At 37.6% G+C, this 16,508-nt stretch overlaps 1 protein-coding gene across 1 annotated transcript; it reads left to right on the top strand.

Annotated features, from left to right (window-relative positions):
• Window positions 1-956: 956 nt before the first annotated feature.
• Window positions 957-16,276, top strand: tbx21 (T-box transcription factor 21). Its single transcript, XM_077200721.1, has 6 exons — window positions 957-1,764; window positions 11,100-11,254; window positions 11,961-12,082; window positions 12,265-12,423; window positions 12,804-12,865; window positions 14,126-16,276. The coding sequence occupies exons 1-6, from the start codon at window positions 1,232-1,234 to the stop codon at window positions 14,919-14,921; spliced, it is 1,827 nt and encodes a 608-aa protein (XP_077056836.1). The 5' UTR covers window positions 957-1,231; the 3' UTR covers window positions 14,922-16,276.
• Window positions 16,277-16,508: the final 232 nt, after the last annotated feature.

Below are 16,508 nucleotides of genomic sequence, written 5' to 3'. Positions count from 1 at the left end.
TAAGCTGAAACATTTTATATATATATATATATATATATATATATATATATATATATATATATATATATATATAAAGAAAAGAGAATACTATCTTTGAAAGAAAAGAAAATACTATATAGGCAATATTCATACTTTAAAATTATGTTTATAAGTTAAAGTTTCAAAATGTAAAAATGAATCTTATTTTTCTACATAAGATCAAAGTATACACAGTGTAGGCTATGTTACATTTTATGCATTGTTTTTATGTAATTTTACCCATGGTGATGTTTTATGTTTGTCTATTTAATATTACTTATTGTAAAAGAACTTTAGGACATCATTTAGTAGTATACAATTACTAAAATCCCATCAAGTGCCCATCATACAGCTGGTAACATCATGTAACATTTTGTACAGCAAATGACTAATAAAAAAAAATCAGAGCACATATTTACCTTTATGTAGCTAATTTCTGTAACATTTCAATAAATATGGTCTTGTAGTGAAGACAAAAATTCTGTGTGCTTGAGTGGAAATGAATGTCATAAATGTAAGATTCAAAAAGTAAAAATATCAGTTGAAAATGAATGGAAAACGACTCACTCTCTGTGACTGTTTCTCTTAGCAAGATCTTCCACATATTATTCATCAACACAAAACTATCTAATGAGATATAATGTATGTTTACACCATTTTATCAAATATAGAAATGTTTATTTTTATTAAAAATGTTATTTAAAAATTATATTGAGTAGGCATATATATGACTGTATATAGCCTATACTGTATATTTACGCATTTATACAACTAATTAAGTTCATGTATGCACTCAAGGAATTAACATTGTAACGAGTGTTCAGTTTTATTAAGTGAGTATCAAACTGAAGCCCCTGTTAAAAGGGGAAGGCCCGTCCTCGTGCATCAAGCCTATCACGCCCAGTCTGAGTGTAAAGCCCACCTCCGGACCAATTACCATTCGAGATATGGATATATCATAGAGTCTTATCATGTGTTTGAAGTCCGATTCCTATTCCAAATACTACATAGTGGCAATGTCTTCAACATATTAAGATAAATCAAAGGGAAGATTCCCCAAGTAGTTTAAAACTAGATTACACTGCGCGCTTTTGCAGACAAGCTCCAGAACTTTCAGTTTATATAAAGTTTGTATTAGAGTCTTATTTTAAATGTTAAAGCATACGGACGGTAAACCTATGACACCTCTAGTGAGCTCGGACCGGTGCTGCAGATGGGCGGCATAGGCAGGAATTTGTATCTCAATATGTTGAATGGAACAGACGCACAAAGTTTCGCCAAAGACGCAGAATTAACCAGCCACCTGCACCGAAACCGCGACTTACCGGACTTTAAAATGGGCATCCAAGACACGAGGTTTTACTACCAGGACTCGATTCCAAACGGACAGGACAGTTTGACGTTGCCGTTCCACGCTGAGTACCACCAAAATGCGGGAGCGCAGACGGGGAGGTTTTACACACCGGCTCCGCTCGGCAGCTGTCACTTCACCAGCCGGAGCGGTACGGGACATACTTACGTTCCAGCCGGAGCCGATCCGTATTCTTCAGCCAACGGTAAAGACGTGTACCCCAGCAGCGCAGACAGTTACCCGGCGTCTTTTCAGCACGGGTACCCGCGAGCACCGATGTACACTTTACCTGGTCTACAGGTGTCCGGGAAGACACAAGTGCTCCTCAACAACTACCCGCTGTGGGCAAAGTTCCACAAGTATCAGACAGAGATGATCATAACGAAACAGGGACGGTAAGAATCCTTTTGGTTAGCCACTCTTTAATAGCCTATGTCATTAGCATAGAAGTTTGTTTTCGTGGCAGATTTTTTGTGCGCAATTAGAGCAAGAAACTGGTTATTCAGCATTTAAGTCATTGGCATAGCTATGTGTCTTAAATTTGGAAGCCTAATTACAGAGAGATCTTTTGATCTTATTCCTTTTTTTCTACTAGACCGCGACCTGGTTTCAGTTTTTGTCAAAAGTAAACAAATAGGCTACTGTTAGCAATTTGTCAAATTCTCTCACTGCACTTTATGCACTTATATATACCTATATGCACTCTTTGACACAACATTTTGAAACTGAAATTACCTTATTTGAAAAAAATCTGACAGAAGGTTATGAGAACTGCTGATGTTTTTATTTTTTATTTTATTTTATTTTTGTTTTAAGAACGTGATGACCAAACTTAGTTTATAAATAAAATATAAATAAAAACTCATTAATTAATACTTATAAACTACTGTATTCCCTAGAGAGGGAGAGAAGTTATTGTGGGGACGGATGACAGGTCAGCGAACATTAATATCTAAACTGATGATTATAAATTATAATCTGCAGATGTGCAACACTTTCATTTCAGAGCTGCTTTCAAGGCATACATTACATAGTCATTGCATGATATGGATTTAAAATATTATCTGATAAGACTTTATAATTATTTCTAAGTAGGCCGTTATATGTCAGTTTGGGAACAATATTTATCACAGAATCTTTCTAGCATATGTAAATTATAATAATAATGCTGAAAACTGTTGCACTAACCAATAATATCTAAGCTCATTCTCACCTGCCACCATAAAAAAAAATTATGTTAAAATATATGAGAATTGAAAGCATCAGAAACAATTACAGTCTAATAGGAGGCTAAGCAGGCGGGGGAAACGCTCACACTTTAAGTTCAAATAGTTATTAAAAATATTTATTTCAGAGATAAAAAGTAACACTTAGAGACTGTAATTTATTCAGTATTTTTCAGTATGCAGGAGACACTGTACAATGTGCATTTATATATGGTTTTGAAAGCAAATCGCCTAACCTTGAAATGAAGAGGTAACATGTTTTTTTCTTAATGTTTTAACATATGACTGAATTTCACATTTTACTGCTACAACAAATCATAGCGTTATCACTTTAAAAACACTGCTGCCACGGTCATCACTCATAACTGTCTTTATTTTATTTTGTACTATACGTTTACGCACTATAAAAAACGAACCTACCTACTCCTATAGGCTAAATTTTCAAAACAGAGATATGTAGGCTATTTATCTTTATTTATTTAATATTATTAGTATTGTTAGTTTGGTAGCTTATACACAGATATGCATGCATCTGTGCGTACGGTATAACAGTTTGTGAGTGTGTAAGTGTGTGAGCGCACGCTTTTGTAACCTGTAACCTACAGACAGGGGTCTTGAATGCTTTTGCAAAGCTTATTCAGAATGAATACATTCAGACAGAAAGAAAACATAATGAAATAGGGCATACATCATGTAGTTTATTAATGGTATAAATTACAAAGGAATGTTAAAATACTTCAAATCACCCTTGTAAATGCGAGTAACTAAACAGGCTACTGGGAATCAAGTGGCTTACAGATTATTTAATATTTCACTTAAACTAGAAAACCTGGTTTGGTTTGATTCATCATTTTTAATGCTATCATGACATTGATGGTTCATTTTTTTAGCCTCTGAATCATTACATTTCCTGTTCTTATCTGATCTAGTGAAGTTATTTTCTCACATTTTAGAAATTGCACCAGTTTGAGTCCATTTATTTAAGTACACGTGATTTGCTGCAAATTATTATTATGTTCTGTCATATACGATATAATGTGCATTGAACATAAGGGTTATTTTATTGGTTTTCATTGCCAGTGAGTGTCATAGCTCAGGTAATTCTGCCCAAGACAGGAAGTGGAAAAGTAAGGAGGAGGGGGTGGTGTGTTTGGGGGTAAAGTTGGTTGAGCACCAGTGAGACTGATGGCCATACACATCAGTGGAGGTAGCTTTGAAGTGCAGGAAATGAAGGAAGGCACTTTCTTCCTCTCTCTCGCTCTCTTTCTCGCTTTTTTCTTTGCTCTCTCTCCACTGGTCTGGTACCCTGTGAGCGCAGTGATGCACGTTTCCTCAGAAGTCGAGGTGCAGTCCGAGTCAGGGCTTTGAAATGCACACGAGAGCAGAGGTCTTCGGCCCTTTTCAAGTCGAACTCTAAAACTGGCCCCTAACCTCACTCCAGCCACCAGGTTTCACAAACTTAAACAGGCACGGGCCATCAGCTCTAAACATAGATTGGTGTAGGTGAGCGTTGTCTTGCTTTTATGCTAGTCTGAGAGGCAAATAAGGCAACAAGAGGGTGCCAAATGATATTAATAACGACTGAAATTCATGAAAATGTTACCTCACAGAACATTAGTGGGAGGGATATGAAAGATCTTTGTTGTCAAAGATCCATTCCATTGCATGTTCAGTGGTTGATAAATACTAAAGTAAAAGAAAATATAAAAACTGTCTTATTTCAAACGCATCTGCAACATACTGCTTAAAAGGGGAACTAGGGTTTTTCACTGTTGTTGAAAAACATTTACATTTTACATTTATTCATTTAGCTGACGCTTTTATCCAAAGCGACTTACAATTGCTAGATATGTCAGAGGTCGCACACCTCTGGAGCAACTAGGGGTTAAGTGTTTTGCTCAGGGACACATTGGTGTCTCACAGTGGATTTGAACCCGGGTCTCTCAAACCAAAGGCATGTGTCTTATCCATTGCGCCATCACCACCCCAAAAACAGTCTTTATAAAAGTCAAAATATAACAGTAATAAAAGACATTCTGACCTCAGGTGCTTGTATAGGATATGTGAATGAGTAGGTTCTTTGTAGGTTTGGATGAAAAGGTTTCTCTGCTTTATTATGTAAATCAAGCTGTCTATCTGCTTCAGTGGATTCACATGTCTCATATTTAACACCGCAAAAATCTTGAAAATTTCCACGCATTTGTTTATTGGCTAAAATTGCGTATAGTGAAACTCTTAGGAAATGTTTTAGGCTTTCTATACTCACACACAGCATTATCACCTTATGGTATGATGAAGTATGCTGCACAATGAGTACAAACCATGCAGCACAGCAGAAAGTTGCACATGAATAATTTATCCGGCCTTCATTTGGCCTCCTTTAAATTGCAGCATTAGGTAAGATAATAAAGATGACAATTATAAACGGTGGCTGCAAAAAAGTATGGACATTTAAAGGTATGAAATTCTGATATTTCGGTCATTATTTCTGATAAAATAATTTCTGAATTCTGATCAATTCTGTCATTACTCACTCCATGTCGTTCCAAACCTGTATGACTTTCTGTCTTCTGTTAAACATAAAAAAAGATGAAATGACAATGAAAGTCAATAGTGACTAATGCTGTTTGATTACCAACATTCTTATTTTGTGTGCTGCAGAAGAAATAAAGAAAATGATGACAGAATTTTTATTTTTAGGTGAACTATCCTTTTAATAATGTATGAAGTGCATTCTTTGCATTGCACAATGTAAAAAGTTGTATATTTAAAGTTGAAATTATTTTTTTATTCAATGTGCAACTTATTTGTTAAATAATTATTTGTGAAATTCACTAGCATTTTTCTGAGTGAAAATTGTTTCAAAGTAAATCCAAAACAATTTTTTTCAGTGTAAACCAATTATCTGCAAATCAGATTATGCTAGAGCTTTTCTCAGAACTTTCTTCACTTTTCTGAGCCATTTTTTGACCACTAACAGATTTCAAGATGCTTTTAGTGGATGTGAAAAGTTCACAAAAGCATCCTATAGCAGAGTAACCACAGATGTAGTTCATCACATGACCTATGGACTAGGTAAACATCCAAAAAGTGTTCAAATAATTCATTATTAATATTCATTTAACTTCTTACTTCTTTTTGAACATGGTTCTAATATAACTTTATATATAGTCACTTTTTTACAAAATTACAACAAAAGAAACCTTTGCAATATCAATGCATCGGTTTTATCAAAATGATTAAGGTCGTCCAGGCTCTGCATAAAATGCAATCTCTCCTCCTGCACCAATTCAATGTCTCTCTGTCTGTGGCCTTTGAACTTTTTTCTTTCTTTTTTTTTTTTTCAACTAACAATCACATCCTGTTCAGCTGTATATGGTGGCATGGAGTATGCAGTCTTGCTGAGAAAAGCCAGACCTCAGAAGCAGCAAACTTGTTGAATAGTCACCGCTCACTACAGAACAGATTGACGGCTGTGTACATGATTCCAGTGGAATCCCATCAAGCAGCTCTGACAGAAACAGATGAGTTGTGACAGCAGCAAACCAGCAGAACCCTGTCGAGATCAAAGGGATTGTCTGTACATGTATCTGTGGTTGCTGCCTGCTCCATTTCCAGCCACTGTTTTTCAGCAGCCATGCTACAAACTCAGCACTACAGCTATGACAATTCTCCAACATCAGCAAATATATTGTGGTTTCTGAATGTAACCACATTCACATAATTGCTTACAATAACCACGTAAACATGCTGTGCTTACTGTACATGCCAATCTGCTTGTGTCATGTTTGATATTTTACCTTTATGTGTAAAAAACTGGCAGACTGGCATGTTTGCAGAAGAATCAAGACTACGAGGATGACACAAACTAGACCTGAACTCCTGTCCTGGCAAATCAATGACAGGCTCGGGGAGAAAGCCCCCTCACCAGTCTATATCCAGACAGGTTTTTTTTTGTTTTTTTTATCGTCCCTTCTTGTCTTTTTTACTCTGCAATTTTGCGTTGATCACACCAAGTACTTCTTGTGCTAAGGGGAAACACATATATGTATGGAAAACTGTATCTTCCTAGAGTCCTAGACAGCAGAGGAGGCATTTTTGTTTGGCCACCACCTACTACCATGTTCATGGCTCAATCACTGAGTCAAGGAGTGGCAGATAAGTTTCCAAAGGTTAACCTATAACTTTTTGTCGTAGACCTTAAACTCCTACTCATGCAAAACATTCCTCTCAGTGGTGAACCCACTGGTTTCCCCCTCTCCAGGTACTGATTTCTTATAAATGTCTCATTTTTAAAAAGTATGACAATTTCTGAGGCTCAGTCAGATGAGGAAAGTGACTGCCACAGACGGTACAGTTATAACTCAGAACGAGGAGGCAACGCATGAGCGCTTAATGATACAGAGACCATTCTGGTTTCTGTTTTCACTTATATTGACAACTGATGTGGAAGAAGAAACTCTTCACCTGTTGGGTCTCTTCACCACCACAAGGCCCGACAATGCCAGGGCTCCATCTGAGAATGATGATTGATTACAGCTGCCCGTGGGTGGGCAGTCCGTGCGCTTGTGTCATGCCACCCTGTCGCAAACAAGTGTCATCACGCTCTAATCCTCGACATCAGGCGTCCTTCACCCTTCTTGAAAAGAGAAACTTATTTCAGTTAGAAATATCTCTTAATTCTCTTTTTCGAAACAAACCGTTGATTCTTTATTTCTTTTCACTCACTGAAGCTGGAGTAACTTCTTGGAAACACAAAATTAAATATTTAGTAGAATGTGCAAGCATCGCTTTTGCATAAAAAAGTACACAGTGACTGTAAAGTGTTGAACTCCGAAAATTACGAAAAAGTACAGACAACATTATTACATTGTACTGTTTGCTTTTAGAGGAACTTTCCCACTGCTGTAATTCAGAGAAACTTTTCACACATTTGTACATTCACATGCCATTTTTTCTTGTAGCACAAGTCAGACATCATTGGTTCTCATGTGTCTTAACTGATCACACTGCATCAGATAAATGATAATATAATTTACATTGCACTATGATGGTCGTTGAGGAGAGACCCTTGACATGTTTATAAAGCTCTTTGGGTGTACAGTAGTACATTTGTAAGTGCTATATACATTCTTCATTATTTTATTATTATTATTATTATTATTATTACTACTACTATTTAATTAAATGGGAAACATCAATGCTAAACTTCACTTTTTGTTTTAATCATAAATAGTTGGTTTAAAATTGCTTTAGGGTTAGACTTAGACTTACAGTGCAATAATGTTAAAAAATGTTGGGTCAGTAATATTTTTTTTAACATTTTTGAAAAAAGCCTCTAATGTTCACTAAGGCGAGATTTATTTTATACAATAAAAATACTAAATAAATAAATAAAAAATACAATAAAACAGTATTATTGTGAAATATTATTATAATTAAAATACCTGATTTCTATTTTAATATGTTTAAATGTATGCAACATATTTTAGCAGTCATTAGTCTTCAGTGTCACATGATACTTCAGAAATCATTCTAATTTGTAGATTTGGGGCTAAGGACACATTTCTTATTGTTATCAATGTTTAAACCAGTTGTGCTGCGTAATATTTTTGTTGAAACCATTTTTCAGAGATATTTGATGAATGGAAAGAAAAGAACAGCGTTTATTTAAAAATTAAATACCAATATAAAAGTTTCTTTTCTGTCACTTTTAATACATCCTTGCTGATTTTTTTTTTAAATCTTACTGAGCCCAAACTTTTGAATGGTAGTGTACATGTCATGTTACTAATGTTAAAAAGCATTACAAAATCGTTTCTTAAGAATTAACCTACAATTCCCACAAATGTGTCCGAAACAAACAATTCTATATCCATGTACAAAGTAAAATTTCTATATAAAGCAGAACGAATTCCAATAATGTGACCCCCTGCTCTTCCCAATGGGAAAAAAAGGTTTATAGTTTCACTCTGAAAGCTCATAGGCACAGATGAGAGGACAGAGAGCGAGAGATTTTTATAACCTAAATCCATTCTGAGCCATATACAAATTATTTGGTCTGTATCCAGTTCATGGAAATGATATGATACAGACACAGATACGAGCAGACAACTGCACTTGAGTGTCACCTGACAGGAGCATCCGGCGGAGGGGAAACATACAAGCATGAGCAGTAGCCTGTAACTGTTGAATCTGTTGAATGAGACACAGCCGTGTAGCATAGACGTCATCTCTGGAGTGTAATAGTGAGACCGAAAGCGTCACAGTATTGGATGAGGTTGAATTGAAGCCAGCATGGCTGATGTCTAATGTTTGTTGCATCACAAGTGGTGCCACGGTGAAAAGGCACAGAAACACGACTGTAGAACATTAAAACTAGGTCTTTTTGCAGGAAGTGTGTGCCGAGTGTGTGAGTCGCGTCTTTGGAAACTTAACCCAATGGGACACACTGACCTCCCAGTTACCTCCTCTCCATCACTGCACCGTGATCAAAATCTGTCTAGCAAGGAAAACTACAGCAATCAAGCAGATGCATCTCCTAACATGTTTTATTAATATTCATATTAAAGATTCACATACTGCCTGCTCCCAGTTGCCTCTCTATCGCAATGAATGTCCCCACATAACTATTGCTTACCACCAAATACTCACCCTCATATATATAAGGATCATATCCGAAATGAATGATTTCTTCATTTGTGTCAGTCGATTTTTGATGTTTAATTTAATTTAATTAAAACATGTCAGCAAATTTTAGCGTAAAGGACAGTGTAATTTTCATATTTTAAATATAATCTTTTTTAAAAACACTATTTCTTAAAGAGGGACGCCACCTTTATTAAAAGTACACAATGTATCTCTTGGCCCTTAAGTGGTTAAAAAAACAAAACTGCATGCATTTTGCAGAAGAACTTTGTTTTGGTTGTGCTTCGACTCTGCGGATGAATATGGTTATCCTTCTGCTGCTCATACAACATTCAAGCTTAAGAGATATAACCGGTTTAGATGGAAAAAGGATCTCAAGCTGACTAGCTGAAGACATTAATGTGGCTTTACCCATTAATAGACACTGTACTTCTATGATAATAAAATTCCAGCACAGCATTACATCAACAATAATGAAACGACCCTTCATAATAGATAATGCTTTACAATGAACTCTGTTAAAGAGCTACATATGGCAATTTATTTGTTCAATAAATACCAGTCACATGTTCAGTAAGAAAAGCCATCGCCACGTCGCTTTTACATTTCAAATCCCTCAGTTCTCGCCATCTCCAAAAAGCTAAGCCAATGTTGATTCTTGTTTTATTACAAACTTAGTTGCGTTATCATTTTTCCAGCAGACTCTCTGTTCGGCGTTTGTTTAAAACGGTGATTCCCCGGAGGTTTGAGATTTAGCTGCTCCATGTTAACATTTCTCTCTCATTGTGACAATTAACCTGTGCCAATATTACACTATACACACATCAAAGTAGCTTTAGAAACTTTTCTCTATTTACTGACATGACGAGACACGAGCGAGTGACGTATGTACGCAGTTTCCAGCGAAAACCATCCCCCTAGGTCTAAAATATAAACACTTATCCACCTTTTCCTATGCCCCATGACGCTTTGCATGAATTATCGGATTAACTTCCGTTAAACTTTAAACAATCATCGCATAGTTCACTCTGAGCGCAATAATACGCTACTTTAAAAACTGGGTACATGTGAGATTCTACTCACCTTTCAACAATCGAACATAAAAAGGACATTTAAAAGAGTAAAATTATTAACAAATTACTACCACAGACCCCCCCAATTATTTACGCAGCAGGATGTGTTAAATGTGTCTGTATTATGTAACACGTTGCCTTAATCAAAAATATCCATTAACTGGAACATTGAGTGATTCAGTCAACTGAACTGACATATAAGGATTATTAGTAGTGCAACCTTATGATTTGAAATTATTTGTTTCAGTTTTTTGAGCGGAACTTCCCCAAACCGAAAGTACCTCCCATAATCTAAAACCAAGTAGGCTTGTTAGGAAAAAGGTGGATACTAGGCTTACCATAGTGAATCTGGGTAAGACAAAAAACACATTTTGGAAGATGGAATGATGATGCATTGACTCATATTTTAAATGTTGTTCATTTTAAACAAAATAAATAAAGAGTATACCTTTAAAAAAAAAGTTTTTTAAAAGGGAAAAAAAATTCCAAACATTAATCTGACATCAATTTAATTTTGAACACAACTATTTATTAAAGTTATTTTATATAGTTATATTTTATTATATATTTATGTAAATATGCATATTTATTTTAGAGAAAATCGAAAAAAATATGTAGATAGAAACTTTTTTGAAAAAATATTTCTTCGCTTCGACGAGAATTTTAACATCACTGCATCCCTAATAACTAGTTAAGTCCGTGATCTCAAATCTTTATCCATAACAACAGCATTAATGCGTTCCTCTATCATCTCACTGTGTTTTCTGATCTGTCTGTCAACAGGAGGATGTTCCCTTTCCTCAGCTTTAACATCAGCTCACTGGATCCCTCAGCTCATTATAACATATATGTGGACGTGGTTCTTGCTGACCAGCATCACTGGAGATACCAAGGAGGCAAATGGGTCCAGTGTGGAAAGGCAGAAGGCAACATGCCAGGTATCCGATAGAAACACACTGCCTTTTCCTGGCCACTATCTACATTTAAACCCTACAAACAAGATTAATGTATTTATCTGAATTGTGGTTTTCACCGTGTGAGTGCTTTCTGAGCAAAGCAAGAAAACTTCACACACACTGAGCTCTGTCTTTTTGTGGCTAGAAATGCATGAGTGTTTCTGATACCGCCGTATGCCACAATCAGAGGAACCTAAGCATGTGGCCCACCACAACATCTTTGCACTGCAACTGCTGTTCAAGGGAGATTGCATTCTAGTGCATGTGTAAAACAATTGTCTTTGCACTCTTAATTGGCTTATTCTAATCAATTCACAAAGTAAATTACACAATGTAAAAAATAATGTTTATGTATAAATAATGTTTAACATTTCGAGAACTGAAGCCAAACAATGTGTTATTACAGTTTCCACCAAAAATAGTATGTAGCACAACTGTTTTCAGGATTGATAATAATAAGAAATGTTTATTGAGCAGCAAATCAGCATATAAATTACATTTGAAAATATATTAGAATACAATAGGGTGATTTTAAATTGTGATGATGTTTCACACAATATCTGCATTTTGATAACAAAAATACTTTTTTCACAAAACTGTGTCATTGACAGTAAAATATGGTTTAAATACATATATTTTCAAACTGCATTGAGTGTATAAATATTTATTAAACTTCTTTTTTTTACAGGAAACAGAATGTATATGCACCCAGACTCTCCCAACACTGGGAATCACTGGATGAGACAGGAAGTTTCCTTTGGCAAACTGAAACTTACCAATAACAAAGGCAGCTCTAACAACGTAGGACAGGTAATATAATAATAAACCCTGTTAAGCTTACTACATCATACCCACACCTGAGTCATCTATGTCAACATTGGTTGTAGTCAAACAGAGAGTACTTTTACCATTCGGGTTGAATATATCATCCTTCTGTGACACCATATCATATCTGCACTATTTCACTGACTACTGCATTGCTTGGTATACAGATGATAGTGCTACAGTCGCTCCATAAATACCAACCACGTCTTCACATCGTGGAGGTAAAGGAGGATGGAACGGAGGATCCCTTCCTGACCTCTAAAACTCAGACGTTTGTCTTCCCTGAGACTCAGTTCATTGCCGTCACTGCCTACCAGAATGCAGATGTAAGTCACGTCATCTGAACTCATCATGCTGTGGGTTATTTTTTTATTAATCAGATTGCAACTGCCACATAACCACTGCTTCCAGCAAACAAAGAGACATGACGTCACAGTGTGGGACGACCCAGACGAGATAGTTGTGTTATGTCTGCACATTGAGTCTGTGAGATTTATAAAGGGTTGTGTGTGCTAGAGATGTTAACTGTGGCTGTAGGAAAGAGGATGAGTGTAATTCATGAATTATTTCGTTACAACAGTGATCTATCAGTCTCCCTGACTGTGCTTCATGAGCCCATGTGACTTTACTCTTACCCCCTCTCTCTCTCTCTCTCTCTCTCTCTCTCTGTGCCCTTTCTCCAACCCCTTCCCCTGCCATTTCACAGATCACTCAGCTGAAAATAGATCATAACCCGTTTGCTAAAGGTTTCCGGGACAATTATGACACGTAAGTAAGCCTGGAGTAAATTAAATACAGAAAAATTGGTCTCTGTGGAACTATCTGTCTGTCTGTCTAATGTTACAGGTACCTAAATTACAGTTAGGCCTATATGAATTTACAAATCTTTTTAATTCCACTTCCTTACATTTTAATTCGAATTGCAATTCTACATCGTGTTCGCTACCTCAGTTCTATATTTAAAAGGCATTCTCACTTCAATTAATGGTAAAACAGTATTAAAGTCCTCCTGTAGTCAATCATTTTATCCATTATAACATCTATGATAACCAAAATTACATATTTTTTTATGTATTTTTTATTCATGCCTTAAAACGGATTGAATGTAGAAGAAGAAATGTAAGAGTGAAGTACAGGCTCATAAACAAGTCGATGTGTCAGAATGGTAATGTGTTTTATGTCTACAACGTCAGACACATAACGGTAATTAATATGATTAGCATTTGGCTTGCCTATGTTATCAAACAGCTAATAATGTGTTGCTAATTTTACACAAACCATGTTTCCATTCACCATCTCAGAGTCAGACAGCTGCCTTCTAAAAAAGTCTGCATCAGTAGAAGCGTTTGAACATATTAGAACGTCAGTGGAGAAAGGCATATAGTTCATCATAACATCGTATACATCATATACATAATTCGGAAATGCTTCATTTTACAATACAGTACTTACAGTGTACTTACCTAGAAAGTACTGGGTAATATAAGGTAAGTACATGGGTTAAGGGTAGGTTTAGGGGTAGGTTCAGGGTTGGTACCTAGTTATTACCCAGTTATTACCCAGTTATTGTAATTACTATAATAAGTACATAGTATGTACATGGGAAACAGTACTGTAAAATGAAGCGTTACCCATAATTCAACCACCTTATTGCTAAATGTACCCAATTTTTCATATCAACAGAAAAATATACCGGGATAACCTGGGTTCTCTCGAGACCGTTAATGATATGCGAAAGCCCACCCGCACATTGAGGGGATTGGTCACAAGGTAGTTTGTGACGTCAGAAACACCGGCATTTTTCAAACCGCCTTTTTGAGATAACTGCAGTTTTTAAGAGAAAATACTCAGCAATGGTGTTATCTTATGAATTTGCACTTGGTTTGTCTTAAAGCATGTTAAAAACACCACAAACAACATTAAAAACTTGATTTTCACCAATGGGGGTTTTTAACATTAACGGATTAACATTTCAGGAGGTGTTTTGTCTATTGAAGTTGACCTTTGACCCTCTCTTTACTCACGTAGGCTGTACGCACCTCCTGACTCGGACCGCCTCACGCCCTCCCCAACCGAAAGCCAGCCGCTCCTTCCAGGTGGTTGTTACCCTCACCAGCCGTACCTGTCTGACCAGTACATGAGTCCGCTGTCTCAGAGTCGTTTCTACAGCCGCGAGCCTGTCAGCATGACCCAGCAGTGCCCCAAAGACCCTGCCTCCAGCCCTCACAGCCGCTGGTACCTGTCCAGCCAGCAGGGGGTGCCTCCGAACCGCCTCGACTTCAATGCGTACGAGAGCGAATACCCTTCCAACAACCTCTACAAACCCTTTCCGCTTCAGACGTCCCCCCACCACCCGCTGAGCTACTACCCTGAAAGCCACTTTGCCCCCGGGTCGGTGTCCTCCGCCAACCCAGGGCCGTGGAGCTCAGGTCGTCCCTCATCGCAGTACCTAAATCACCCACACCACTGTAAACCCGGGTCTAGCATCGGCTGGTTCCGAACCGTCTCATCCCCAGCTGCGACGTCATCTCCCTCAGCAGCGAACTCGCGCTTCCACCCCTCCCCGTCGCTCCTCGAGCCCCAGCGCCAGCCACTTCTCCAAGAGAAGTCCAAAGAGTCCGGGGAGGACACTTGGATGGAAGCCCCCTCGGTTAAATCGGTGGACTCTGCTGACTCAGGTCTGTTCGAGGGAGGTGAGAACAAGAAGAGGCGCGTGTCGCCATATACGTCCAGCACGGAAAATTCTCCTCCCAACCGCAGCGCAGAGGCTTGCGAAAAGGACAATTGCAGTGATGCGGGCTACTACGGCTTCTACACCCACTGAAAAGCAGTCAGACTGCGCTCCTACTGTCTTCCACCCACCGTCTGTCTGCATGACCCGAGACACAGGGGTCAAGCTCTCTGTGATAGTAGCTACAGTGCCAGGTGTTAGCTGGCCCCTCTGTGCTTTCTGTTCCCTGTGTTAGATGTTTGGGGGTCATGTGGAGGTGTTCTGAAGGTCGCGGTCACACAAAAGATGAAGGCGATGTGACTGCGCTGAGACAGTGGCCTGGAGACACACAGACAGACGGACCTGTGTGACTTTAGCAACTGAAGATTTCACTGCACACACCTGCTGACACTCCCCCAAAGGAACTGTCTCTGTCCCCTTCATCAGCCACAGACACGAAAAAACACCTCACAAAAACCCACGCGCCACAAGCACACTCGAACAAACAATCAAATCATTCTTGTCACATTCTGTAAAGACGTGGACTTAAAGAGATGGTTCACACAAAAATGAAAAGTCTGTCATTATTTACTCGCCCTCATGTCGTTCCAAACGCGTATGACTTTCTTTTTTTTCTTTGTAACACAAAGATGACATTTTTAAGAAATTACAACTAAGTACTTTTAAACTTCAAAGTCGCAAAAGGCACCGTAAAAGTAGTTCATACAACTCATGTGCTACATGTCAAGAATTGGATGAGAAACAGACATGAAATTTAAATCTGTTATCTGCTGTTTGCAATTCAGACATGGCTTGTTCTTTCATGAACGCACCAAAGGAGAGTCAGAGCGGATGAATAATTACTTAAATTTCAGTCTGTTTGTCATCCAAAGCTATTGTATGGCTGCAGAAAACCTGGAATTTTGTGCACAAGCCTTTTAATTGGTCTCTAAATGACATGAATTTGAGTCACCCAAGATGTGATGCTTTGGACCTGTAAGCATGTGCTGAGGATCTTCATATTGGCTTGAGCAATGGTTGCTGTAACATAGCTCTTTTTCAGATTCTTACAAAAACTGTTACTGTACAATATTACAATGTTGTCTCATTGTAAACAACTTTAGCCATTTTCATATTAAACAGATTTATATTTAAACAGGCTAATGTTGCATGCACGTGTGTGCTGCATAACAATTTAGCACAATACATTCGAAAGCGAGCCTTCATTACATTACAACATTTGTGTGTCCAGTCAATCCCAAAATGCAACCCTACAGGGAGCACAATCAATAGGCACATTAAAGCCTGGGCCACTCAGACAACATATGCTGGAAATAAAAGAGCCATGATATTTTACAGACCATGGCTGTATGTGCACCAGCTGGGATTCCATCTTTTAATAGACAGACATAACATGATTGATAGAATGCATGAGTTTTATCAGTTTCTAAAATAAATATTAAGCAGCACAACTGTTTCCAACATTGTTAATGATGTGTGTGTGTGTGTGTGTGTGTGTGTGTGTGTGTGTGTGTGTGTGTGTGTGTGAATTGTTTTAGACGGGGCCTAGTGATCCTCAGGTTTCATTTAAAGTCAACGAGTTAGGATAAACGCACTAGTGTCAATCTGATGACCTGTAACAGGACATACTTAAACCAACTGCATCATGTCTCGAGGCGTCGCACATGACTGCATGCAAAT

This window comes from Siphateles boraxobius, unplaced genomic scaffold (assembly GCF_051911475.1).
Source record: "Siphateles boraxobius isolate OS27281-9 unplaced genomic scaffold, OSU_SipBor_1 46, whole genome shotgun sequence".
Lineage (NCBI taxonomy): Eukaryota > Metazoa > Chordata > Actinopteri > Cypriniformes > Leuciscidae > Siphateles > Siphateles boraxobius.
Note: the sequence above shows the minus strand (reverse complement) of the source record. Positions and strands in the feature narration are given on the sequence as shown.